The sequence below is a fragment of the Strix aluco genome, chromosome 1 (genome assembly GCF_031877795.1).
Source record: "Strix aluco isolate bStrAlu1 chromosome 1, bStrAlu1.hap1, whole genome shotgun sequence".
Classification (NCBI taxonomy): Eukaryota; Metazoa; Chordata; class Aves; order Strigiformes; family Strigidae; genus Strix; species Strix aluco.
Genome location: NC_133931.1, coordinates 149,591,365 through 149,619,117, shown reverse-complemented (window position 1 = coordinate 149,619,117; position 27,753 = coordinate 149,591,365). Strand labels below are relative to the sequence as shown.

The following is a 27,753-nucleotide window of genomic DNA, read 5'->3' as shown; positions in this document are numbered from 1 at the left end:
GTCATGTTCTTTAGTAGCCTTGAATGTTTTCTGTTCTCTTTATAAAATATTCCATTAGGGTAGTCTTTTTTTCCTTAGTGTATTCTTTAATGGCACTTCTTTGTTTTTTAATCAGCAAAGGAAAAATGGAAAGCAATTGAGGAAGACACCGGTACACCAGCAGTGAAGAAGCTTAAGACAAATCAAAACATATCAGAAGATTCCAAGGAAAAGGAACCTTACTACTCTGAATCTCCTACAGTTGCTACTTTAGGTGGGACTCAAAGCAAGAGCTTTCTAGGCCATTCTGTAACAAAAAAGTCTGGTGTGCAGTATAAGAAAAGGAAACCCAGAAAGGACCAAATCAGGTGCTTGCATAGTTTTAGTGTGACTACAGCTGAAAAAGTGAGAAATGTATCTGAAAAATGTGATGCTGAACGTTGCAGAAATGCCCTAACCCATAGTAACGGCTTGCTCTGTGCAGCAGACAAGAATCCATTTGTGAGATTAGAGGCCTGTAGTTACATCAATACATTTGTGAAGTCTTCAGCTAGTGGAGCTACCAACAGTTATAAATTAAGTGGATTCTTCCATGTAGCCCGGGATAAGAGAAAGCATGTTTTTCCTGATGGTACTGTAGAACAGAGTGATATGAATTGCAGCACTAGTGGAATGCAAAATGAGGGATTACCCATAAAAGGTGACTTACTGTTTAATAAAGAAGAAACTCAGAACAGAGAAGGGTGTTTCTCATGCTGTCAGAGTGAAAACAGTAAGTGTTCAAGGGGAAAAAAGTGGAATATTGGTAGAAAACCTGGAAAAAATATTAAAATCACTGAGAAATCAGCAGTGAAGAATATTTTCACAGACGTGGCTAATGAATGCAGTGAGTGTGAGTTACAAACAGAAGCAGCAGTTGCCGTGTCAAGCTCCTTTACAGTTTTAGGGCTAAATCATAAAGGAACTACTCTGTCAGTTTCATGTGACCATACATCAAATCTGCATATAGGAAAAAGTACTCATGAAGCACAAAATATATCAGACCGGAGAAAGAATTGTACCAAATTACTTGCATTTGAAAATGGCTGTAAGAAGACATCTGAGCTCTCTGTAATAGCAAAAGGAGAAAATTCAAACAGCGTGGCACATCATTCTGCTTCCTCAGGTAACCTGAGAGTGCTAGCTCCAGTCCATGACGTTTTTAATTGTCACAAAAGCAAGACAGATAAAAAATTGAACGAAGTTAATAAGAAATTGCAGCGGCTTACCTGTCAAAGAACAGTACCTATGACTGGTAAAAAGGTTTGGCCCGTTGAATCTTGTGCCAGGACTTCTGAATGGTTTGGTAAAAATCATGAGTCCATCTCAGAAGGAAAAAGACTTTTGAGGGCTGTCTTTGAGGAATCCTCTGATAAAAGCAGTGTTAAAGCTGTAGGAAGCAGTGCTGTGATTGGGAATTTGGGACTGTTGGATTTGCATATGCCATCAGCAGAAATTAACAAAGAGTCTACACATAAAATAATGGATCTAAATACTGAATGTCTGACTTCGCTTGCAACACCAGAATCCTCTTCCATGGATATTTATGAGACTTCGAGAATGAGCAATGGAAATGCAGAATCACCAGTTCATATGGATAGAAATGCCATGGCTTTTAACCAGGATGATGTGCAAGAGGTTAAAGCAACCTTGAATTTTACGACAAAACAAAAAGATAAAAATAAAGGAGCTGTAACAAAAAGAAACCTGTCTGTGACAGCCCAGAATGGTACATCTACAGGTAACACAAACAGGATAAACTTGAGCCATAAAGCATCAGTAGTGAACAAGACATTTTCTGACTTAAAGCTAATGAAAACACTAAACACTGAAAACCTGACAGAATTCAAAATTCCTTTACGCAGAAACAAAGCTGAATCCAGGAAATTGGAATCTGTCCATTCATTTGAAACAAAAACCTGTAGTCCTCTAGAGCTTCTTGACAGCACTAGTGTTTCAAGAAGTCAGACTTCTGTTCAGAAGTCAGAAGAGACTTTTTTGGTAAATTCTGAGCAGCAGCCTCTTCCTGGTACGAGTGATGCTACATCTACAGCTCTCATGAAGAAAAAAGTGAGAGACATCAACAGTAATCGGCATGATGGCTCTGAAAACCTCTCAAATGAGATGTCTGCACTCCCTGAACATTCTTCTTTATATCCACATCCTTTTCTTGACAGACAACTAGAGTCATCAGTGCCTGATTTCTGTGGTACTGAATGTGTACTAAAATCTAATTTTCCTGATCATTCTTGGAATGCTGTTGACCACCCTGTTGCATTAGAAAGAAACGATGATAGCAAATCAAGAGGGATTGCAAATCAATCTGCAAATCAAAATTTTGCAGATACTCTTGAAGCTTATGAAGAAGATGTTCTTATCATTGATGTGATTCAGGATGACCCTGACCTTTTTGGAACCAATAATGAAGAAGAGCTTGCACTTGCAGACTCTGAAAATTGTCCTGGGAAGGCATCCTGTGCTAGCATCTGCATTAAAGATGAAAAGCAGGTTCTTAAGTCTGAGAGTGCTGTTATCTCAGAAAGTAGAGATTCAGTAGATGATAATTTTAGGTATGCATATTATTCTTTTTATTACAGTAATCCTAAGTACTTTGTTCTCATATCAGTGTACTTTGGTTGTAGTGGTCAGGCTTCCTTTCAGAATTACACCAATTTCTGTGTTGATTTTAAGTGTCAAAATTTGATTGAGGTATGACAGTATTCTGAATGCAAACTAATTATTTTTCATGAGAACTAGGATAAACTCTGAATCAAAGGAAAACATAGTGTAAAGAATTAGTTTAGACCAAGTGAAGTGAAATATGAAAGTATGAAAGCTAATTAAGAGTAGTATTCTTAATAAATAACATTTTAAAATATCAAACTTGATTTGAGATAGCAGATATGCCTTTGAGGGTAGTTTTTTAGTTGTGAAGTGGTATGATACTTAGAAATATTTTCCACTTTCTAGGTGTGGCATATTCTTTTGCTGGATCTGTATGAGTAAATGGTTGTCTCTACAGTAGTATTTCATTTTGCCATTCTCCTTCCCTGCTTTTCTCCTGTCCCCCAGAGATGTGAATAGTTTTCAAATCTGTAATTTGACTAACAATTTATAGATGTTCATGATTGTGCATCTTCATTCAGCAAGTTCCTGGTGTAAATTATTAGGCTTTAAGTGTTTTTCTGGGTTCTGAGATGATAATAAAAGTCACTGAAGGGGGAAGAGAAGTTTAAAGTAGAAACAAACTTTTGTAAAAGAGGTAGCAGTCCTTTGTGGGGTAGATGAACTTACCAACTGTCTAGTCTGTTTCCTCTCCAAGCTTTGATACTTGTGTTTTATAAATGAGTTTTGAGATTAAATTTTTCATGTTATGAAGAAAAGCATAAAGCTTAGATAGACATAGTATAAGATTTTTCTTGGAAGATTAGTTTTTTTATTGGGAGGGGTGTTTTAATTTTCTTCCTCTGCTCTTTCTGGGTGGCTTTGTTATCCTTATTTTAAATAATATTTTAATTATTTTCAACTTTGTACCATCTTATAACTGCATTCATTTTTTTTTACTTTTTGCTCTCCTTATCCTTTCCCATCAGTAAACCTGTATGCAGAAGAGGGAAGGAATCTTCTTTGAGCTGCTGAACAGTTTTTTAGGCATGAGAATATAAAACTTTCAGATGTTAATAGAATAAAACTTCTGCCAAATCAAGCCTTTGAAGAACAGGGCAAGTCTTTAGTAGGGGCATCCAACTTCTTAAGAAGCAGCTAGGCTGTATCGTAGTAAATTTATTAGAATGAGTGTTCATTTTGTGTGCAGTGCATATTATATACACTGTATAACAGAATGAGTATTCGCTGTATATTACCCCAGGGTAATAGTGGCTGTTCCAAGATGGTTTCCAACTGACTGTCCAGACAGCTGTTGCACAGAATGAAAGACCAGAAGTTCTGACCCATTTACACTCATATATTGGTTATGGTAGTAAAGTTTGCTATCTATATAAATACTAACTGAAAGTTTTACTGGATCTTTCAAGTACTTTGTAGGAAGGACAAATACTCCCTTTAATTAGTAATGACATTGAATTAGAGTAACATTATCACAACCATTAGATGAAAACCAAACTTGTTTGAAGTCATATTTCAACTTTTTTCCTGGTACCTGCTGAATTTGCTTGCCATCAGCCAAGGAAAGTGAAAATGCATGGTTCTTATTTCTTAGAATTTCCCCTTAATTTGCTAAAGAAGCAGGCAAAATTGTCTGGTTTTGCTTTTTACCTTCCATAATTTGATGCAGAGATCATTAGATGGTGACTAATCATAGTTGGTAAGAGTCAGGAACATATTAGTGAACTGAATATGAGAATATTAAAATAAGGCAATAGATCTTACCACAGTTTTATCAGGTAGATTATGATACCACCAGATAATACCAGATAATGGCCAGTTCATACTGTTGGTTTTTATTTTGTTAGTATTTGCCAGATATAACTGGGACTTCAACTTTGTTTGGCCAACCAAAAAAAGTGATTATGCTGGTATAATTATGCTCACATCATACTACATATTTTAAAACTAAATACTACTTCTGTTAAAGTCCTTTTTTTTTTCTTTAGAGATATTCTAGAGTACTGTCTCTGTTTTCCTCAGTTTTGCTTCGTTGCAATATTAGTTTGTAGCGCCACTTCAATCTGTCAACATAGAATAGCGAGTTAGAACTGCGCTATTGTAAACCATCTCTTAACATCTGTAAATATTAGTTTATATGCATGTTTTGTTTAACATTTGGTTAATGTTAGCCGTTGCACCCTAGATGAATGCAGTCTAGGTGAGTGTAGGTAGAAGAGCAGTGCGGGCACTTAACGGCTGCGCATGGTGGGTGCTGCTGAATGTTTTCTTTCACTGTATCAATACTTAGCTTTTTTTATGATTTCCCTTCAGAATGATAATAGCAGACAGATGATGATAGAAAGAATCTGGATCTTTGCTAAAACTGTTTCAGTGCATGTATGCGTGGGGATGGACTTCAGTATGTTACTTCTTGTGTACTGGTATTTTAGTCTGGCATTGGTACAGAGCAGCAAGAACTGTATTTCTGCTAGCAGCAAGTTATTCTGAAAGTATAGCTGGGTTGTTAAAAAGCTTTTTAAAATGCACTGAGTGTTACTTATGAGCTTAATAGAATTTAAATTGTAGTTGTAAAAGAAACAATTGGTGCTTTAATTTGTGGTGTTCTTCCAACTACAAAAATCTGAGATCTAGCAGCTTGTCAAAATGACAGTTGCTATAATGAACTAATACTTTTTATTGAAGTTTCATTGTGAAACCAAAGCACTGAAACTGTTTGAAGGATGTACCAGGTTGATTCAGTAACCTGCAAGCGTTCAGTGGCAACTATTAGCCATTGTAGACGTGTAACTATTAGTATGGATCCATTTTATTTGAGTTTTGAATTTAAGCACGAAGATGTGTTTAGCCAATGACACTTCTCATCTTTGACCGACTGTGACCTTAAAAGCCGGAGAGGTATTTCTAGTTATGAAAATTCAAGGATAATAATTTTTGGCTTCCGTATTTCAGATGTGTCCTTCAAAAGCAGAACATACTGGTCACAACAGTAATTGAGGTCCAAAATTCAAATAAGGCTCGTTTCTTTTACTAAGCAAATTAACAAAGCACCCACAACCAAAGAGGCACCTAAGGTTGTTGCACATCTCTGGCTTAAAGTTTTCTAACTACTGTAATTGTGCTTGTGCGTGTGCGGAACGGAAGTCTCTGAACAAGTAGTTTTAAGTAGGACAAGCAAGTCCTGTCTCTTAATCCAGGAAGAATCAGAAAAGGCTCTGTGTGATGTCCTGAGTGGTTTGATTCAGTTAGCATGCTCTGACCGTGAGGATAAGTAGGATTGGTTATTCCTCTGGTAGTTGCATTTTAAGAAGAGTGGAGTGAGTGCTGGTCACTCCCAGGCAGTAGTTGCCAGTCATCAGGAAAGGATTCAGGACCTGCAGTCTGAATGGGGAAACTCAGTGAAACTCAGTTTTCTCATATACCTCTGTGCCATTTTCTATTGTTTACCCCTAAGTGACTCCCAACAATCAATCAGCAGAGGTATTTCTTACCTCTTATGTAGGGATTCTAGATATTTCACTCTAAGTGGCATCCAGTATGCCTTTTCATCCCAACAGAATTAGTAAATTCAACGGATACCTTTGGAAGTGCACCAGCAGCCATTCTTAGGAGACTTCTGCATTTTACTGTTTTCCTTTTGAATAAAAAGCCTAAACTTGAATCCATTTTTCATATGCAAAATAGCAAACTCAACACCGTGGTTTGTGTGATTTGTGCTGTAAAGAGAGATTTGTTTAAACTTAGCAGCAGCATGCAAGAGCATCCCACATTCTGACATGGTCTAGTCTGTCTCCATTTCTAGATTGCTAAAATGTGTTGACTACTTCTGGTTTTGTCACTGCTCCTAGATTTGTCAGGCTGGTGAGCAAATGCCAAGTACTTTAAGAAATGTAGTTTTTTCTATGTGTTTTAGCAACCTTCTTTACAAGAACTTATAAAGTGCTTCTTTAACTATTTCACACTACACAATTAGCAGAATCTAGTAAAGATTTGGAAGTGGCTTTTGACCTGCACATGAAGATTTCAGTTTCTTCATGATGTTAAATATTTTCAGTTATAAGCAATGTTTATGAAGATGACAGCTTCCTGGAACTGTCTGCACTGCAATTTTACAAAAAAAAGTCAATTGTTGCGAAATCTCTCAAACCCTGCGTTTCACCTAAAATGTGGGGGAGAGAGGAAATAAGCCTACAGAGAGCCTGCCTCTAATAAAAATCCCTCTCGTCTCTGCAAACTTGGTGTAACTTGTTAAACTCTGCTTCTTAATGTATCTCGTGTATATACATAGATACCTGTGCCTGAATGTATAGTTTCAAGTTATGAATACTGGGGAACTTTTTCATTTCCACTAGGTTGTTGCAAACTTTCATTGTTCCATTTTACTAGGCAACTTGCTGTCACTATACTTGATGTCATTTACCAGGTACGAGCTTCCAAAATCTGTGATGACGGCATTGTTTTATATATTTGATATATAATATTTTAATATGTATTTTTACCTTCTGAGCTTTTCTAAGGAGAAATACTTACTTTTTTCTCAACTTATCTTTAAAATAGGTGAAGTAAGTATCTTTCTATGAACAAATGTTTTTGTTAATCTCTTCGAGATTCTTTGTTATGCAAATTGTCTTGAATATAAAATTACTATAAATCACATTTTGTAGAAACTGATGAATTGGCTCATTAGCACAGTTATTTCCATAATTTGCTATACAGAGATTTCCCTTCACAGTATTTTAGGCAAGGGTGAAATGAGATAATGAGCTTTTACTGACAAATTTTGGGATTTGAAATGTTTGGGGATTAGTTAACGTGTTTAGGTGTATATCTATAGGAATGGACGTAAGAAAACCAAAAGAGAGAGTTAAGAACAGTCTTACAACAGAGTGTTGTGCATAAGGATTCTGTCCATAGCTAAAATTATTACTGAAAACTTTAATTTTACGTAAGTAGATTAATTCTGCTTTTGTGCAAGATGGAAATCTTAAATACACTTTTTGTTCAAAACAGACACGTTACCATACAAGAATCTGAAACGTCCAATGATACTGAAAATTCCTGTGATTGGGTGCTAAAAGGTAAGAGTCTTTGGAGATTTTTTTGAATGTGTAATCAAGAGAAGAAAGTAACCACAAAGGTGTTCAGTGGCAAATGCTAGGCTTTCTACTTTCCACATAAAATGAGAACTTGTCAGTTCAGTAATATCTTTTTATTGTAACAGCGACTTGTTTCCTAATGCATATAAAATGGATGTCTTTTGAAATGGTACAAACCTGAGCCTTGCAGGGAACATCTCTTCTCTGTAGTACTTATCTATTGGTTAGTACTGGGGGGTTTTTTGGGCCTTTGGTTGTGGGTTTTTTTGACACCTCTCTGATCCTTTGGGTAAGGAATTCTGTTAGTTGATGACATGCTAGTAAGACACTTGAGTACTATGGCACTGCTGTGGACTCTGACTCATAATCTCATTTGGTTGTTCTCTTGTGTTCATCAGCAGACAGAATTTTATAATAGTTTTTTTCCCAAGTTGTATTTTGTTTTTTGTGGATGCTATGCCCATTCCTCTGAAACTGTTTTGGTTTTAAGGATGCTTTTTTTTAGAGAAGGATACTTTAGACTTAATGGGTTTTTTTCCTATTTTAAGCAGAACAGTCCAACTAGGCAGCATCTAAATGTGATTTGTTTTGTTTTCTATAGCTTGCATACAGACCTACTATGCAAGGTATGTCTGATGTGGAAGTTTCTCTTAGATAGGTTGAAGGAACAGGATTTTGCCTTTGAACAGAAGCCCATTACTGACACACTGGAGAAGGCACAGAGTGCTGAGACTGGTTTTGAAGGTTCTTGGTGTTTCCCTTTCTGGTGTCAGTTTGTCAGCTTGCTGTTAATCTGGCACTGCCATTATGTATTGATTTTGCTGCAGGCTTGAAAAGTGTCTGTGACAGTATCTCTTGTGCTGTTTTTTCATATTAATGTGTTATGTTTGTGTAGGAAGAGTGAGTGGTTTGGGCAGATGTACCTTGCTGGAGAAAAAGGAGTGAATAGTGACTATTTGGGCAAGAGAGAGTTTCGGGCTTCAGTGATTAGGAGGCAAAATAAAAGGTAATGAGAGTTTAAGAGCTCAGACACTGAAAAATAGGCACAAGTTCACTGAGGAGGAGTAGAGAGGAGGTACACGGTTAGGCCTCTGGTGATGTAAAGAGCCAGAGGGGCCTGTGCCATGGCATCTGCAGTAGTGAGGTGATTGAACCAAACCTGGGAGCAAGTCCTGTACTATTTAGTGACTTCTGCATTTTCTTAGACTGTTTGTTATTTGACTTCATGTTCTACCAAAGTTTGAGGCTAAAAGTCTTTTTGTGGTGCTTGAAATAAAGAAAAAGGTTTAAGTAGGTCCTTCTTCCAGATCTGAGAAAACTTAAGATCACATCACACTCTTAGATTAATATGCATACAGTAACTTATGTTTGATGCATGTCTTCTTAAAAAGACCTGTACAGAACAAAAGAAAGGTTCCTGGTTTTGGTAATTACTGACAATTTGTGTATTTATTGAGAAATATATATTACTGCTTTGGTGTCTTGTGTTAAATAGTGAGGCCATGGCTGCTCCTCTCAGTGGCTTCACAATCTAAAAAGGGCAACACATACTACAGTTAAGGTATTCTGGATGATATCAATGCTCTTCATATTTGAAGTGGAAATCTTATGTACATTGTCTTTAAGCAGATGTGTCTTGTACTGATAATCATACAGAGACCAGTGAATATAAGATAAAAGCCTTTCCAATAATAATCTGACTCTTTCTTCCTGGATCTGAAGCACGCAGTGCAGTTGAAATTCATTCATGTGATCTAATGAAATAGTGACTTTCTTTTCTATGCAGAGCTCTTCTATGGTACATAAACAGCTGCTTCAGAAAACTGCAGTCAGGTGTACTGCTCATTTCTGCAAACAGTGCTGAAATTTCCTGACACCGAATTCTCATTGAGTTTACTGTATTACAGGAATTCTGAGTTTCTCAGAGCTATCTATATTTAGTTCAGGGTTGCATCATGTCATTACGATTAACTTACCCCTTCTCCAGCAAAGATTAAGTCTTTATTTGCTTAGCAAATTACCATACATATCTTTGGCTGTGTTTTAATAACAAAGCTTAAGTGAATTTATTTCTAGAATATTTAATTCAATATTCTATAAATAAACCTGTTGTACTGTTCTACAGGGACTATTACAGAACATACAGCTTGGATAGAATTTTAATTGCAGATTCAGTTTAATATTTATTTGAAATGGTTCATGCTTTAGAGGTGAAATAATTTTACATATAAATTTCACATTTAGGAAGTCCTAGGAGTTCTTAAATGTCATTAGAATTAAGGCTTTGTAATATTTAGGAAATAAAAGCTTTGTTGTCTTGTAGCATGGGAAATACATAAAGTAATGTGTTTATACATTTTCAGCTAAAGATATTAAAACCCACAACTCCTCCAGAGGAAGCAGTCCTTTGGGAGGTGTTATTGAGGACTCTCTTGAAGATGAGCAACTGAGAGAACTAGATGAACTTTTCAGCAGTTCTGACATGGGTGAAAAGGTACTGAGAAATCATGCTTTCTGTCACTAAGTGGTTTAAGAAGTTATAGTCCATGTAATTGGATAATTTTCATGCTGTTTTATCAACAAAATTTTTAATTTCCTGTAATAAAAAGAATATTAGTGTTTCATAGATTACTGTGCTATTGACAATGTAAGTTTTGCTTGACAGAACTTTATTTACCTTGTCACTAATAATTCATCTTCAAATTTGAAATGAAACAAGATACCGTTATATCAGTTGTTACAGTAATTCTGTATTACCAGTTTTATGAAAATTACTGTTCCAGTGAACACCTAAGAGTACTACTGTGCATATGTAACATCATTACATAACATGCCTAGTTTTAAAAGTTGGCGTTAAATGCTTCTCACCACACAGTCTCAGAAGGATGGGGTGCTGTTGGAAAGCTGGGGAGCTGCACAGCCATCATGCATCTGAGGAGGATTGTTCTGTGGCTCATTACTTGGGCAGAAGGGCTATTACATTAACATACTGGCTTCCTGGCAGTTCAGAGGGAATTAAGCCATTTTCTTGCTCGCTGACTTTATCTGACCTTTCTATTCTCTCTGTCCTCCTTCCTCTAGATAATAAGTCTAGGTCTTTTAAGACTTGCTGAAGTTTTATACTATCTACTTTGATAATGGATTGGAATTTACATCTTACTGCCACTCAGACATAGCTGCTCATAGCATTTACTGTTTTCCACTACTTCCGGAGTGGATAATGGTTTTAACTGGATAAGTTAAACTGTAAAATTCACATGGCTAAAAACTGGCAAGTTTTTAAGGTAATCAAACAGTAGGGAATCAGTTTTCCTGGCAAAATCATTATTTAAAAGCAGAATAGAAACACTTCCTTCAGCAAATCGAATTGGAGCTGCTAGCATCAGTTTCACAAAGTGAATGGTGCTGTTTTGTTCCCTGACCTCTTAAAGAAGGTAAAAGGATCTGTCAAATAGTATAGGTTACTGGAGGTGTAGTACTTGTTGCAATATTGCCAGGTTAATCCCAGTTGGGCTAATTCATAGTGTTGTGGCTTTATAAAATCAGTGTCATAATGTTTGCTTTTCTGTGCTGTGTTGGACAACAGTAAAGATATACAACTGATCTCACCCAAACCTCAAATTTAACCAAACTTAAGCCACAAAATACATGCTACAGCACTAAACCTATTCCTGTATGTGGATGGAAAATGAGCTATGCAGACCTGGGGAGGGAGTGGAATGGCAGAACACTTGTTGCAAACATTCTACTGTTAGGGGCAATTTGGGTTTTGTTTTTTTGATGGCTTTTCCAACTAATAATGCTGTGAGAAGGACAAAAACTAACAATGGAGAAAACCCTAAAAATATTTGGCTAACTGGTAAAGTGGAGTTGAGAAATCCAGTGAGAGCATGTCCATCTCCAATTCTTTAGCTATCATAAATTTGTGATATAACGTGAAGTTCAAGTTACTTGATGAATAATGGACAAAACAAAGCCAGGGTTCCATGACTTTGTTCTGTATCAGTCCTTTCAGATTCTCACCCCAAAATATGTTAGGTGCTGTCTTTTTTCTCCATAACTTTGGGAATTTTTTACTTACACACCATGGTGCACAGCTGAGCAAAATCCTTTGATTTCTCCTCAATACAGCTTTAAATTTTCATTAAACTTGATGGAATGTCTTTTGTGGATTTCTATATATCTGTCAGGCACAGTTAAAATTGGGCAGTGGGCCTAAAAATTGCTGGCATTATTGGTGGGAGCAAAGAGAAGACAAGTCACTTTTTTTCCAATTACAAATCACTGTTTTAAAGATCACGGAGTATAATGGCAGTGTGTCCATTTAAAAAGATGGTGTAAGAGTAACCCTACAGTCCAAATGACAGTTTTTATCGTCAAGACTATATATTACACCTTCCAACGATCACTAAGCATTTTGAGTCTTAGTAGTTCTTAGCTGTATCTGAAAGTATGTTTTAAATATCTTCACAGTTCAGGTTTGCAGATGGAGTGCCTAATGTTAAACAAGAAAAAAAGGGTGAAGCTGGAAAAAGGTATATATACTGTGTCCTTCATGCAATCTGTGATGTTGCCCAGTTACTGTACAAATGAAAGTGAATTAAAATGCTGATGGTGTTTCAATAAAATATCAATTTTTCTGTTATTGTGTCTATGTGATGAAGAAAATAAATATGTCACTGTACAAAGTACAAGACAAGTATAGTCATAGCCTGACAGGACAACAGAGGTTATTTTGTCCTCTAGCTGGTGACAAAATATATCCACTTCATGCCAGTCTCTCACCATGGCATGAAGTGGATATATTTATGCTTTACTCAGTGTGAGTGTAGCATAAGATATGTTTCAAACCACAATGGCACTTACCAGAATTTAAAAAAAAAAAAAAAACAAAACCAAAAAAACCCACAGAAATCAGTGAAACTTTCAGCTTTCTTTTCTGCCTCTTGGGATTTTCTAAACTGATGAAAGAATTGAAAGATCTCATTCAAATTCAGGCTGTCAAATATTTGAACAGCAGTAGAAAAAGGCGCTTAAAAACATGGCATGTGGAGTTAAGCACATGCTTTACTGTTCTGCTAGCTTCAAGCTTTGCTTACAGTGTTTATTGTGCATACAACTTGAAGTGTCAGACTGAAAAACTTCCATTCAACATCAGCCCAAAAAGGAATCAGAAAAAGACTTTCTATAAAAAGTACACGTAATTGATGGAATATGTAAGTAATTAGAAGAGAAATAACAGATATTTCAGATGCATTTTCACAATAATCAAGAAACCTTAGCTGGCACAGAAGAGGGTATTGCTTTTTTCTGGCACCAGTTACATTCCTGTGGCAAACTTGAAGTGTATCAGAAGTCCATTAAATGGAGAGTATTGCGTCTTTTCAGTAATCCACTAGAGCTCCAAGCTCCTCCTCCTGATAAAATACCCATTTAAATTTACTTTAGTAGCATAAATAGTTCTTTATGCTATGGAATAAATAGATTATGCTGGATGGAGTATATTTGTGCAAGTGATACTGCATTACTTCACTTCCTTAGTTGAAATGCAGCACACTTTGCAGTTAGAGAAGAGGCATTTATTCCTTTATTTGGAGTCAAACTATTTTCTCTAGTTTTACTCAAAAATGTTACAATTGCAAAGTTTCATCTGGAAGAAAACAGTTACTGTTCTTATTTAGCAAATCTAGTGATGCTGTTAGTTAAAAAAAAAAATTGATTGTAGAGCTGTATAGTTTACAGTTACTGGCAAACCTGTGTGTAATTTCATGTCTAGATTAAAAAGAGAGCTGAGATTGTTATCCTGAAGGTAAACTGCTATGAAAATCCTGTTGTGTCCAATCTGAGGCTGGCATCACGAGGAAGCATAAAAAAAACCTGACATGATAACTTGAAAATTCTGAGTAACCTAGATCTGCAGATTTTTTTCCTCTGGAGACCAATACAATACACTGACTAGAATAAAAATAAAGATTGATATTGAAGAATTTGGATTTATTAGGTAGAATTGATTCTTCTCTGCCGTAGCATTTTTATCTCAAACTGTATTAAAAACAGCCTGCAATTTAGGAAAGATTTGAATTATCCTGGTTATGAGTAGCTAGAATGTGCCCCTCGTAGGAGATAGCAAATCTGTTTCTGTCTCCAAACAGCAAGCAGGCTGAAATGTCCTTTATTCTGAACCTAGATTCTTAATTGAAGGGGGGAGGGGAGGAAGATCTCATGAAAGGGATTCTTTTTTCTGTGGCTTTATTTACAAATAAGAAAGAGATGACCAAGTATTTTGCTAGCAATATTTATAGATTATTTTGGAAAACTTCACATTTTAGTAGTTTAATTTTCTGGAACATATATATTTGGGAATAGTTAAAGGCAGAACAGCCTTTAATTGGAGTTCCCTTTGAAATCACCTAAGTCTTCTGAGTAGAGTCAGTTATTAGGAAAGAAAACAGTTGGTTCTTCAAATGTAATTTCAAAAGCTTTGTGGATTACTCCTTCAATAACAGACTACTGAAAAGTAGATGCTTTTTCAGAGGAAACAGAAATCATCTCAGTCTTCCTGTCAGCATAGAGGAAAAAAAACAGAAGTGTTTCATGGGTGCCTTTTCTAATTATTTATTGAGTTTCATAGAGTTACACTTTAGGACAGAATAATCTCAGCTAAAATCATAATCAGATTGGACCAGGCAATGAGAGTAATGAAAATAAAGTTGTTGGGACTGCTACCTATTTAAATTTACAGCAAGTTTTTAAGTGTTGTATAATTTGTTGAAGAAATTCTCGTCTTTTATATGCTGAATCCCCCTTTCTAGGTGTTTAGTGTATGGGAGAAGCATCTGTTTAATTTGGTTAAACAAACTTTTGTTTTTTAATAATCAACAGTGACTGTAAATACGAAGATCTTGTGAAGTGTGAGTTGCTATCAGGATTGCCATTGCATGCCCCGGAAGTGAATGTCCTCAGTGAAGCTACAGTGATGAAACCCCAGACAAATGGTATCATATGCTGTATTGGTGAACCCTCCAGAATTTATTTTTACGTGTGTTTTATTTACCTATAAAACCTTAAAGAATTTTTTCAATCCCTGAAGGCATAAGCTGGAATTTGGTTTAGTGCATACATAGAATCAAAAATGCAAGCTGTCATATGATAGGTTAGTGAGGTTTGTTGGGTTGGGTTTTTCAGCAGAATCCTATTTGGTAGAGTCAAACAGCAATCGTTCTATCCTGGCATTTATCATTCTCGGATACTTTAATGGTACAGCTGTGCCTGCATTCTTAGAATTTTGACACACTGTGTTTGAGACATGTTATTGGCAAGTAACTTGTTTTTCTTTATTTGTGGTCAGAGGACATGACTGCAGATTTTCTTGGTTGGTTGTTACGTGTTGGCAAAACTTGTCTAAGGGCCATGTTGCCAAAAGTCAGAACTTTGTTGTTTATGCCTGTTCAAATGTTTATGAGGCATTCACTAGACTGGACCAAGGAAGTGATCTCAATTTAATCAGCACTTTTGACCTGGTATATTTCACACCTGGAACAGGTACCTCTTAAGTGTCTCTGCTGCCAGAGAACTCATAATATAATGGAACTGTAGTCAACGTTTCCTTCTCTTTTTCTCTGCACATAACATCTCTGACATTTAGCTTTACATAAATGCATAGTTTTATTTGACATACAAGATGGAGAATAACAGAAATTGATTACTTACGGATAAGTATTGCATTCCGTTTCTTTGCAACAGCTGTTTTGGGAATGAATGTTTTTAGAATTATTGGTTAATACGGATATTTATAAACATGGATTTACTGAATTGAGATCAGTGGCAGAGGTTCTTGCTTAGTTTCAAATTATACTGCCAGTCTGAGCTTGTAGAATAATTTTATCATGTCATTTAACAATATTTTCAGGAAATGCAAGAAACAAAGATGCTGTAAAAAGCAACTGTGAAATATATCTCTGGATTACAGTAGTTTGAAATTGCTCATGTCTTCAGCCTTAGAAGTGTATACGCCTTCTGAAGAGTTATTCTAAATCTTCCTTAAAATCATTTGAAATGGTTGCCAAAGCAAGAGTTACTGTGCCAGAAGAGGGCAAATAAGGTTTTTTTCCCCCAGACCTGTGCAGGCAGGATTGGATATTTCACTTTAGTGCCTGCTACCCTACAAATTTGACAAACAGTCAGCAGGGAGAGTACAGTTGAAAGGACCTGGTCAGAAGCTGTATGCTGTGGGGACAGCAAGAATCTAGAGGAAAGACTTCTGAGTATAAGTTCCCAGTGGCATTTTTCTGCAGCTAGTGGTTGACCATTTTCTCAGTCTTTTTCCTGTCACTAAATTTATCCAATACTGAATTTACCAAATTGCCCACTGTCACTGCACAAAATTATGCTGCTGTGACAGTATGTAACATTTAGATATTTAATTGCTCTATGTTAAATTTCTCCTTCCTATCCTGTAATAGTCCTGTCTGTTTAGAAAGACATGCAAATTAAGAACCATGTACCTAGTGCAAGTCTGCAGTAGAACATGCCTCATTATTGGATGCTCTTTAGTAACTATAGTTTGTCAGAAACAGCTAAGCACCCTGCCTTTTGAATACCCAGCTCTTTCAAGAGGCCAGATGGGAACCCTAGAAAGCAAGGCATTCAGAAGCTCTTATTTCTCTTTAGATATGCAGTTGAAAATTTGAACTTTTATCTTGCATTAACATTATTCATTTTTCGGAGAAAGAAATCTGTTATCAATAATAATTAAAGTTCTAAACCCAAGTTTCATGGTTAAGAAACCAGTAACTTACATTGGGCTTAAGATTGTTAATGCACTGCTTAAAACATGGAGTATGAAAGGTTTTATTTCAATTCTAAAAAAATAGTTTAAATTTATGGCTAGTGTGTGGGAATGCAAAGATTACTGATAAAGTGTGTGGGGGGGGTTCCTTTTGAAATTAAAATTTCTGGATATTTTTATTCCATTTCTTATCTCTGTAAGTTAGATTAGAAACCTTGGATAAAGTAATGAAGTTTTTGATTTAAATGTGCTTACTCTTGAAGTTTGTGTGAAGTCTCAGTTTTAGGATAATTGAGAAAACTAACTCAAATTACTGGCTTTAGATTGTATTAAACAAATTTTCATTAATCATTGCTGTGACTTGAAGGAACTATAAATATAAAGGAAAATAAGATAAATGAGAGTGGTTTCAGTATGATTTATTGTATTACACGATCCATTTATTGTCCTCATCCTAATCTTTAGATCACATATTTTCAAGAAAAAGTCCTTTACTGCCATTGCAAAAGTATGGAAATTTTGAGCCATGGAAGATGGGAAAAAATGCAGTTGTGAGTTGATAAATCCTTAATGATTTTTGATCCTTGGGCACTAATTTTGTTACGGATATTCAGACAATTCCATATATCTAGTCAGAAATTATGAATGTTTATGTTTCTACTCCTGAGATGTTATCACTGAGTAAATAGAATTTCTAAGAACAAAATCAATTATGAGGGGACAGCTATTCATAGTGGAACTTTGTTGATTTCTCTTTCCATCTTAAGCAAAATCAAATGCTTTTTACTTCATTGTTTTTGTAGAACTGAAAAGCAGACAACGTTTCACCTGTTTAAGACAGACTGCATTATCCATTATATTGGGCACTGAAAAAGGGTAAAAGAAATTGATGCCCTAGAATTATCAGACTGTTATTCAGAGCCATGCAGGAGCTTGTCACCTTCAAGAAAGATTTTTGTTGTGTTAGACACTTAACACGACGTGACAAGGGAGAGAACTTGGTCTGCTTTGAAATGCTGCAAATACAGTATAGAGATGAGGGTTGTTTTAAAGGTTTAATTGTAGATAATTTTTTTTTTTTTTGCTTTTGTTTATAATTTGTAGGATTTTGAAATTCTCAAAAAAAAGAGTGTGTTTGCTTTGAAAAAGTACTGTATTTTGGGTTTTTCTGCTTGTTTTAATTTTGTTTTATTTTAGGCTTCTCATTCAGTCCAGCGGATCCTTGAGATGATTGAACTGCCTCGTAAATATTGCAGATTTTATTTCATGACTTTGCGTGGGTGTGGAAGAGCAAAATGTTGGTTTTTGCATGTTCCTGAACAAGGGGATGAAAAGGTAAAGAGACTTATTGAGGAAAGGAACAGACTGCATGAACACCTTTTAAATGCAAAATGACATCTCCTTCATTCATTTATGTATGGAAAGGGAGTAAATTTCAGAGATTGATGGATCAAAAAAATGTTCAGAAATTCTTCTCAAGGTCTTTTACAGTTCTGTTTTTAAAAAATGATAGAATTTGGAACTAGTGGTCTTTTTAAGAGAACAGATGTCAGCAAAAGAGCAAGAATTAGGCTGTACGAATATAGAGTAGTAGAATGGGGAGATTCTGAGACATTTCTATCGCAAGCATTGGAGACCTGTAAGCAAACCCAGGCTTTGTATGTATTCTTAAAGTCAAGAAAGCTATTTATGGTATACTACTTTCTGCAAGTTTTGTGCAACAGGGGCATGTTTGTTAAAAGATGCTGTAATCTGCTTAAGTGGAGCAACAGTTCTCATCATTGCTTGCAAGCAAAAATACTTTTCCAGTGGTGGGCAAAGTAGATGTGTTTTCAAACCATTTAACAAAGAAATTATGAGTCTGTAATACTTCTAAGAACTGTGCAAGGCAAGCTAATTGTGCTGTCATGTAATAAGATTTTGGAATTGGCTGTATGAAACCAAGAATTAGGTGATTCTGTAAGTCACTTGGAAGCAAACAAAAACATTAATGCAACTAAAGACAAATGCCTAAACTTGTCCTCATTGGGTCTTACAAGATTTATTTCTTATCTACCATTTTTCTGGTATGAATACAATTTTATCTTTGGTGTCAGTAAGTAAGAAATTACAGAATCAAAATGTAAAAAATAACTTGTGGTGAACCTGTTAGACATAAATACTAAAAAAAAGGCTAGCATCTAATGGAGCTTATCCATTTCCCTGATACCTTAAATATACTGTGTCAGAATTCTTAAAATACATCAGTGTAATTTGGTTTTATTTTTCTTAATGCTTTTTCTTTTCCTTTTTGTCTCAAAAAATAGCTGGTTTGGGTTTTTTTCTAATTGCTTTGTAACCCCTTTGAAAATTCATGACAGCTTAAAGATACCAAGATCATTTGAGGGTAATTTTGTATGGGACATTTTCCCATTTCCTCAATTGTGAAATATCTTTGGCAGGCTGTAGTGAATATCAGTAATTTTCAACTAGTTTGTATGAATTATAGTGGTTTGTAGTGCTTTATTATATACAGACACATTAAAGAATTAAATTACTTGCCTAAAACTATTAAAAACCCCTCCATTTGGTTTTACTTGTGGTGTAGCACTCCAGCACACTTACTGTTCTGCCCACCAAACCTGGCTGAACTTTCTTGGTAGTCTGGAAGTTTACATTGGGTTTTGTTTGTTTGTGTATTTCTTTATTTTTTTAGAACTGTCCATTTAAAAATTATAATAGGCCAAGCACCTCATGGTGGCACCAAAGTACGTAAATGGAAGACAGATAAAGCAGCAACAAAGTCATCTAGTCAAATAGATCTTTAGGAACTGTTATGGAGACTGGTAGTTCGCTTGCTTAGTACGGTGTTTTCAGTGATGATTGTTGCCAGAATTTTTGAAGAGAACTACCTTTACCCATAATGGATATTCCTTTCTTTTCATTAAGTAACTGGTTGATGCTTTAACGCATAACTTACGAGGATTTAATACTCTTCACAGTTGTGGTTGATCACACAACTGTGATCAATTTTTAATTGATTTAATTCATAGAAACAACATATGTTTTGAAAATCAGCATATTCTTGAGCTCAGAAAGTTCTACAAGTACCAGTTGTTGGGTTTTTTTTTAAAGATACCTTTAATTTCAAACAGTGAAATCTCTTTTATGTTAGGCAAACAAAACTATTAAGACTGTGGTTTAAATACTCCCCAAAGTATCTAAAGGGGGGCATCTTAACAATGTGTAAGTGTATAAGTATCTGATGGGGAGGGAGTAAAGATGAAGCCGGACTCTCCTCAGTGATGCGCAGTGAAAGGACAATAAACAGTGGGCATAAATTGAAATTACAGGCAATTCAGTTTGGCTTGAATGATACTTCAGACTGTAGCATAGAAAATAACTGCACAGTTAAATAAGTGGTTTGAAAACGCCTTTATGCAAACTGTATTTCTCTGTCTGATTTTTTTAGCTTTATGCACCTTACTCATTAACTTTTTTGGAGTTGTATCCACTAAAGAAATGTTTACTTTTTGTGATTTCTTACTCTCTTTTTCCCTGATCCTATGAACCGCTAACTGGAAACAAACAGGATAGGAAGATTTCTGTCCTCATTAATGTCATCTTGCAACTTCAGGGCCTTGGGTGTATGCATCTGTTGTGTGGGGTTTTTTTAATCTGGCTTCCCAAAGAAATGAGACTTAAAGTTGCACTGTTCTTTTATTAGTCTCTAACTGCCTTTAAATAATTTTTGAACCTGTTGCTCACTTTCAGCCACATTTAATACAGAGTGTGTGTCCCAAAGATGCCACAGGGTTTATAAACAGAATCTCTTGTAAAAGGGATCCTGGTTTTGATACCACTGAGTGAAGGGTTGCAGCATGGGGTTTTCCCACTTATTATATGTCAAAGTGAACACTGACTGAGAGATGCTGAAGGATTTCATAAATTCTGGTGCTTGTTCCTCTGATTAAGCACTTCTGTGTTACTGTAGTAGAACTGTGTTTTACTGGACAGTCAGTTGCTTGTGTAAGATACACAGCCCTCTGTTATGTTTTTTATTAAATTGTCATGTTAAATGAGTTGTGGAATCAACTGAGAGGTGACAGAAAGATGGGAATTGTCTCCTTCGTGTACCTTCATTCGAAATCTGTTACGATTCACTCTAAATTTAGAGATTTTTACATGGTCTGTAGGTTCGGTTACACCTTTTAAAATTGAAACAACTAAATCAACTGAAACCTCCTTGAAGCTGCGAATGAATAACACATTTAGGGGTTTTTTAATGAATGTAATGTAATGTGTCCTATGATTAAATATTCCTACATCTGGATTTTCCAAGCAATTTCACTAATACTTGGAACAATCAGAGCTCCAGATGCAATCTTGGCTTTTTTTGGGAGTCAGTCCAAAGAAGGAGGAAAACAGATTCCAAAAGAAAGCAAACTAATTTACATACTGTGAGCATGTGCTAAAGTTTGTTTTGGAAATGCCCTCAGACACCTGGGATTGTAGATTTGGATTAAATGAGTTCACCCATTGCCAAGTGACACTGCATATATATTAATGATCAACGATTCTACATGATTAGACTTATATCTTAAGACTATAGTTCAACAACATTATGACGCCATTTGAAAAAAAACGCAAGCTTTATTTATATGCAACATATTTACATGTACAGTTTTTGTGTTCTTTGACTTGATGATCTGAACAGGTTAATGGTTTTTAAAAGAAAAAAGATGTCTTGGCCACAGGCCAGTATCTTCTGCTTTGATGGTAATTTATTTGCTGTGTAACAAACTCCATGAGTGGATCCTGTCTAATTTTGAAGTTGCATGTAAAAATAAACCCAACTCAATTCTATAATAACATGACTAATAATTTAGGGCATTTTCCATCTCTTGATTTTTCATTATTTCACAAAATAGTATTAAATATGACCCATTTACATTGTTGTGTAGAAAGACTGTTAAGTGTTTCAGAAGTGACAAAGGGCATCTGAAAGGGTGGGTGGTTTTTTCCCTAACTTGGAATTCTAAAATTTAATCTCAGTAGTCTTTATTTCTTCATCTGCAGAGATGGAACAAAGTGTGTAAGTATCACAAAGTTGACAGCTTAAGATGTTAAGACAAGAATGTTCCAATACCAAATAACATTAAAATATCTAGGTGTGGATTTTTTTTTTAAATCAAACAGGTCTGGGGTGAAATGGCTCATTAAATCAAGTTAGTTCTGAGTTCTTTCTTCTATGTCCTTATGAGTGATTCTTTGTGACGATGAGTGTTACCAACTGCATTTCTAGATGATTTTTCAACTGCTTAGTTGGTACATTCATGTAATTTTTGTTTATCATGATTTCACTTTCACCTTTTTGCTTCCCTTTCTCTGTTTGTTTACAGTCTGCCATATTTACACAAACTCTGAAGTAACTGGGTTTTCACATTCTTTTTTTTGTTTGCTGTGAGTATATACACATGCATGCAATTGTGGTCCCAGCAGCTCCTTTCCCAAATGTTTAATCTACATCATTTTTCGATTTGATTTGCCGCCCTTTTGACAATGCCTTTGTCTACAGACCCAGTTACCTTCTTATACCATTTTGTCAGTATGTATGGGTTAAATAGAAGCAATGTAAAGCTCGTTTCCTGATCGAACTCATGTTTGTGGGTAGTTCTTTTGTTTGGAATAAACTGAGGTAACATTGTACTATGGACTTTTTTTCTTCTTTTTCTAGATTTGCATGGCAATACTTAGGACATACATTAGTATCAAAGAATTAGTTCTTCTAAAGCGTTCAGGTATGATACAGTGAATAAGAAGTTCTAATTTCAAAGGAATACATCCAGTCCATGTGTGTTCATGTTCCAATTTCCCACTGAAGCTAGGTATTTAAATACGCAGTTATCTCGGGCGGTTTTTATAAATCTTACTTCCACGGAAAATGAACTTAGCCTGAATGGAACTAGACTTGACAGTAGAAATGAGTAGCTGGGACAGGCAGGATATTTAACAGAACCAAAATTTTGTTAAGGCGCTTTTGAACATCCTGGCCAAACTTCACAAATCCAAAACCTTTAGAATTAAGCTCTTGACATGAAGTGCTGTTACAGCACTCAAACAGCTTTAGTTTAATCCTTTCACATTACCATATACGCAAACAATTATGGTTAACACATTTTAGGGACTGTAGTTGATTCAGATCCATCTGAGCTTTTGAGTTCAGTCAGAAAGGGCTGAATTTTACTCTGGACAGTTATTCCTGTTGCACCTGTCCTGAGCAGTCTTAAGTTTTTGAAAGCTTATTAGAGTGTAGCACAATATAAATGTGGAATGCAGTTGCACCCTGTGCAGTAATGTTTCCTGTGCTGAAATACTGATCATTGTAATGCAGATAAGACTGGGTACCAGCAGGCTACAGTATGTGTCTGTCAAGGCTAGCACTGGAACAGATTGTAAGACCATCCACCATGGTAACACTGCACTTCCTGGAGCTTCATATCTGGAAAGGCCTTACTACCTTGATGCACTTACCAAATCTAACCAGGTTTTGTGCAGTTTTCTTGTGCTGCACCAAATCAACTAAGATTTCTTGAAACCTACAGGGCTTATGGTGCTCAGCTCCATGGCATGAGATATTTCAGAATAGTCAGTCTGGGTCTAGTAAGGTTCACACTGTATTCAGACTAGATCCTTTCACACATTTTTTTCCATATCCCTGTCCCATAATATCCTGTATAATTAAGAGTTGTTACACTGCGTTTAAAATTTAAGGAAATAACAGCCTCGGTTACCCCAAAGTGAAATTAATTTAATTGCTTTTTCAGTCCAAATATTTGTGAAATATTACAGAGAGGTTACTCCTGGTGTGGATTTTGCTTCTCAAGTGCTGAATGATCTTCTCATTTCTTTGCTCAAGAACTTCTTGTTGAAGGAAGTATTTCAGATACTGAATGTAACTGTACAAATCAATACACTGGTAGGTGATTGTAATATTTTTTAAATATTGGATCCATAGTTTCTTAGTTTTTTGATTACTATGCCATTTGTAGTAATAAGTTTGGTTTTACTCTGGTACTCAAATCTTGGGTGAAAAGAAAGAGCAATTCAAAAGTTCCTATTACAGAAATTGTAAGCTTCCTAACTGGACAGAGTTGCAAAACTGATTGTGCTTTTTTGTCTAAATTAGCCAGCTGTAGATGTTCTTCTGAAAGTTTTTGAGCATGTGGCTTCTTTGAATATAAGAGACGCTGTGCCTACGTTAATCAGTACCTTTTGTAAGGTATGAGTTTGACTGTAATACTGCTATTTGTTGGAATTTGTGAAATACCTTGCCTGTTTTAAAACTCAAACATACCTCTTTAATATTATTCAGTGCTATTTTTTAAAAGTTATACTGTGATTAGCTGAATTTGTGATACAGGTTTCCATTTATCCCTTACTTTTTGACTGAGATTCACTGTAACGTGTTTTTCCCACTGTTGTTTGTCACTTGCCTCTGGAAATACGTGAATGATGACAATTTTTTGTATGCTTACTTTTCTTCCCCCTGTTTGATACTACAGCTCATTGATGCTGGTATGTCCCTCAAGTTTGAACATTTTGACTATATTATTAAGTTCCTTCACCAATTGCAAGTTTCCCATCAGGAAATAAATACTGTTTTGAACATAAAATCCAGGTATGTCTTTAAGGAGCTATTTTATAATTATATCTGTCTAGTACCTTCTTTGGGTTCTATTTTTATAAATTGATGTAAAAACTTTAAAAGGCAATTAGGAAATGCAAACTGAGTGTTTTGGATGAAAATACTCTCATATCACGTCTAATTGTATTTTAAAGTGCTATCAATCTACTGTGCTTAAAAGATCAAGGATTGTTAAGTCAAAACTTAGATTCTGACCGCAGTAATGATCAGTTTTTCCATATTGATCATCATTGTACGATCTGTTTCCAAGTTTATGTAACTGTAGTCAAATTAGAAACATCACGATTTAATGTATAGTTTAGGCCTCCATAAGCAAACAGTACTTCTACAATAAACAACTCTTCTAGGCAATAAGAGGATTAGTTATAATCTGAAATAGTTTTCTACTTTTGTTTACTGTGCAATGGCATAAACACTTGCGCCAACACAACTAGGGAGGAGGGTCATTTTTTTAAGTAATGCTGGATTATACTGGGCAAAATGTGAAATCACAGCCCAAATCTATTCCAAAACTGCGTTGATGTCTCCCTATCACTTGCACAAGGTTGTGATCCTTTTTTTTTATCATCTGCATCATATACATGCACAAAAGTTGAGAAACTAAATTTGCGATTCATAAAACAACCTTTGATTCTTAGAGGAAACCAAATATGCAGCATCTACTGTGTGAAAACAAGCCATCACTGTTTCAAGTGAAAGCACTGTAGAAATTATGTGCTGCTTTTCATGCTTTTCCCATATTGTACCTTTCAGCCATGGATCTCAGTGTTTTACCAGTGCAACTTACCGCACATGTTGGAGGTAATTTTTATCACTTTTCAGATCAGGAATCTGATTCACAGAGGAATGACCCCTTCCAGGGTGCCTCAGTATGTATGTATTTTCAGCACAAACATTCTGTATCTATGAAGACTAAGCAGCTCTGCTACTTCAACTACATGTATTAGCTCATTCATGTATCTCAACATGATAGCATCGCACTGGGTAGATGTATCCATTGTTTCAGTGGCAGCATCAGAATAAAGTATTATGCTCCAGGATATTTGAAGCTGAATAGCACTTTTTTTCATGTAATTAACTTTTTTTCTTACTTTTATGTCAGAAACACATGCAACACAGTTCTGCATTTACTTAATGGATTGCAAGTCTTGTTCATATCTTTTCAGTTACACTTGTACTCAGACAAGGGAATATTTTCTGTGAAAATAGCTCTGCTCAATTATTTGCTTGGTACAGGTACTGACTTCTCTTGACATAACTGTAAATGTCTGTTTTCAGTGTTGAGTTTGAATAGTGTGTAGTAAATAGGATCAAAAATCACATCAGCTTTTAGTTCATATATGATAGTTTGTTGTACACTTTCTGCTAGTACATAGTTCAGTTCAATAGGATGTGTTAAAATTAAGTATTAATATTTTTTCTTCTGGAAGATTTCAGGAAAGCCATCTTGAAAAGAACTGGCTTTTTAACTTCAGCTTGGTAGTAGCTGAAATTCAGGTACAGTATGTGCATTTTTCAAGCCTGTTGGAATACTTAACCATGACTACTTTTAAACCTACAAGAAATAGCAATTTCTACATCATTTAAAATTAATGGGCTTTATTATTAAGTATATTGAGATTATGATAAAATATTTTTATGCAGAGCCATGTTTGGGAAGGATGTGCAGGGGAAAACTATCTTTGGCTTTTCTGTGATGTCAGTATTTTAATTTATATACTTGTAGCTTTTATCTTGGTTTTGCATCTAATTCAAAGATTTTAAAACTTCAAGCAATTATTTCCTATGCCTTACATTTGTTGTGCTTGTAATTGGTAGTGGTACATCATTCCTCACCAAAAAAATAATTTAATGTATTATTTAGCAGATAGAATTCAAGGCATAATTGTAAAAGGCTATAATTGGCAACACTAAGAAGGTATTTTAAAGAATAAGAAAATATTATAAAAAATTCTTTAATTGGACATTTGCATCTTTCATATTCAAGGACAGATTACTTATTATGCACAATTATCATATAGTTTATATATTATCACATGCTGCACAGATCCTGAGACCAAAATTTAAGAAGGGAAGAACCAGGACTGAATATTTACTCCTTTAATGCCAAAGTCATCAAGTGATCTGGCAAGCAAAAAACTAATTCATACAGAAAATAACCATCAATTCGGCATGCATCATAAAAAAAAAAAAAAAAGGGCAAAATACTGGATGAATGCCAGTTATTAAATAGGATGAATAAGTTATGAACTTCCCCAATTGGGGTCATGACATAAATGGAAAAAGACTTTTAATTTCTTGAGGGACAAAAGTGATTACAGCAGTCCATGCAAGTTAGGCAACATGTTACTGTGGCATATTGAACATGGACATTCTTGGCAGTAGTGTTTCATCTGCATCTTTTTTCTGCTTTAAGTCTCTCCCAGGTGTTTCTCAAATTTCAATATATTTTCTGTTTGGTGTTCTGGAAGCAGGTTGGCTTATATTTATCCCTTGCCTTTTTTGCAGCATTGCAAGGAAAAAAGTGATTGGACTAAGCTGGGAGCTTTGTACGTTAATGCAAGAACTGGATGTGAATCTTCTGATCTTCAGAAATTGTCTTTATGTATTGCTGAAATACTAACCAGAGATTCTGAGAACGACAGACCAGAAGTTCCTTTTTGTGATTTTGCTGATGCAGGTAAAATTAAGATGCAAGAAATGCTTTTTGTTCATCCCCGTTCTTTGTAGAGTTTTTAAAAGAGGTAAAAAAACAAATTTGTATACTGTTTTCTGAGTATTAGTTAATTTTATATGTTACAATATTCAGAATTTCTTGAGGTGCAAATACAGTTGGCTAAAATGCTCGATAGAAGCCATTTTCTAGTAGAAGTAAAATCCACAGTGCTTACACTTAAAAGCCAAAGAAACTTCTGAAAGAAGAATATATGAGGTTTGTGAAATCAAGAAAAGAAACCAAAATTGGTGGTCTTTTAATAAGAATGTCCTATTCTCAGGACAAAGGCAAATGTATTTAAATATTGTCATATGAAGTGTCACACTCTTAATAGCATAAATAAACTTCAGAACTATAAATACAAATATATATATTTGTGTATTTCAAAACACACTGAACATGGTTAAATCATGTATATCATGTTTTTCGGTTGGGTTTTTTTTTTAGTAATTTGGATTTTCAGAATTATTTCATTCTCTAAAGAACGAAGAATTTCTGCAAGGGCTGGGTCCATGAAACACCTAGTTTTTTAATAGTTCTGGCAGGTTTTCTTACCCCTTTCCTCCCTATGCCCCTTCATTTACGTATCTGTATCATTCTTCCTAATAAGGTTGCAGAAAACTGAGGCTCAGTGAGGTGTCAGTGGGATAGTAAAACATTTTATAATGGATGACTCAGATCTTTTTCAACCTGTATTAACTACGAAGACATGATGAATATTTATTCTAGATATGTGACATGACCTTTCTGACCACAGATTTTCGTATTATAAAACAGCTATTGCAATTTCTAGTTGTAACACAGAAGATTTTGATGGGGCTTG

At 35.3% G+C, this 27,753-nt stretch overlaps 1 protein-coding gene across 1 annotated transcript in view; it reads left to right on the top strand.

Annotated features, from left to right (window-relative positions):
- The window catches only part of TOPAZ1 (testis and ovary specific TOPAZ 1), a 39,664-nt gene that overhangs the window by 2,451 nt on the left and 9,460 nt on the right, over window positions 1-27,753 (top strand). The window contains exons 2-14 of the mRNA XM_074849635.1: window positions 116-2,588; window positions 7,654-7,721; window positions 10,103-10,233; window positions 12,213-12,274; window positions 14,622-14,734; window positions 16,993-17,078; window positions 17,725-17,862; window positions 22,244-22,307; window positions 23,334-23,485; window positions 23,696-23,788; window positions 24,072-24,187; window positions 25,645-25,711; window positions 26,723-26,894. Coding sequence (XP_074705736.1) covers window positions 116-2,588; window positions 7,654-7,721; window positions 10,103-10,233; window positions 12,213-12,274; window positions 14,622-14,734; window positions 16,993-17,078; window positions 17,725-17,862; window positions 22,244-22,307; window positions 23,334-23,485; window positions 23,696-23,788; window positions 24,072-24,187; window positions 25,645-25,711; window positions 26,723-26,894 — 3,735 coding nt within the window. The remainder of the gene's footprint in view (window positions 1-115; window positions 2,589-7,653; window positions 7,722-10,102; window positions 10,234-12,212; window positions 12,275-14,621; window positions 14,735-16,992; window positions 17,079-17,724; window positions 17,863-22,243; window positions 22,308-23,333; window positions 23,486-23,695; window positions 23,789-24,071; window positions 24,188-25,644; window positions 25,712-26,722; window positions 26,895-27,753) is intronic.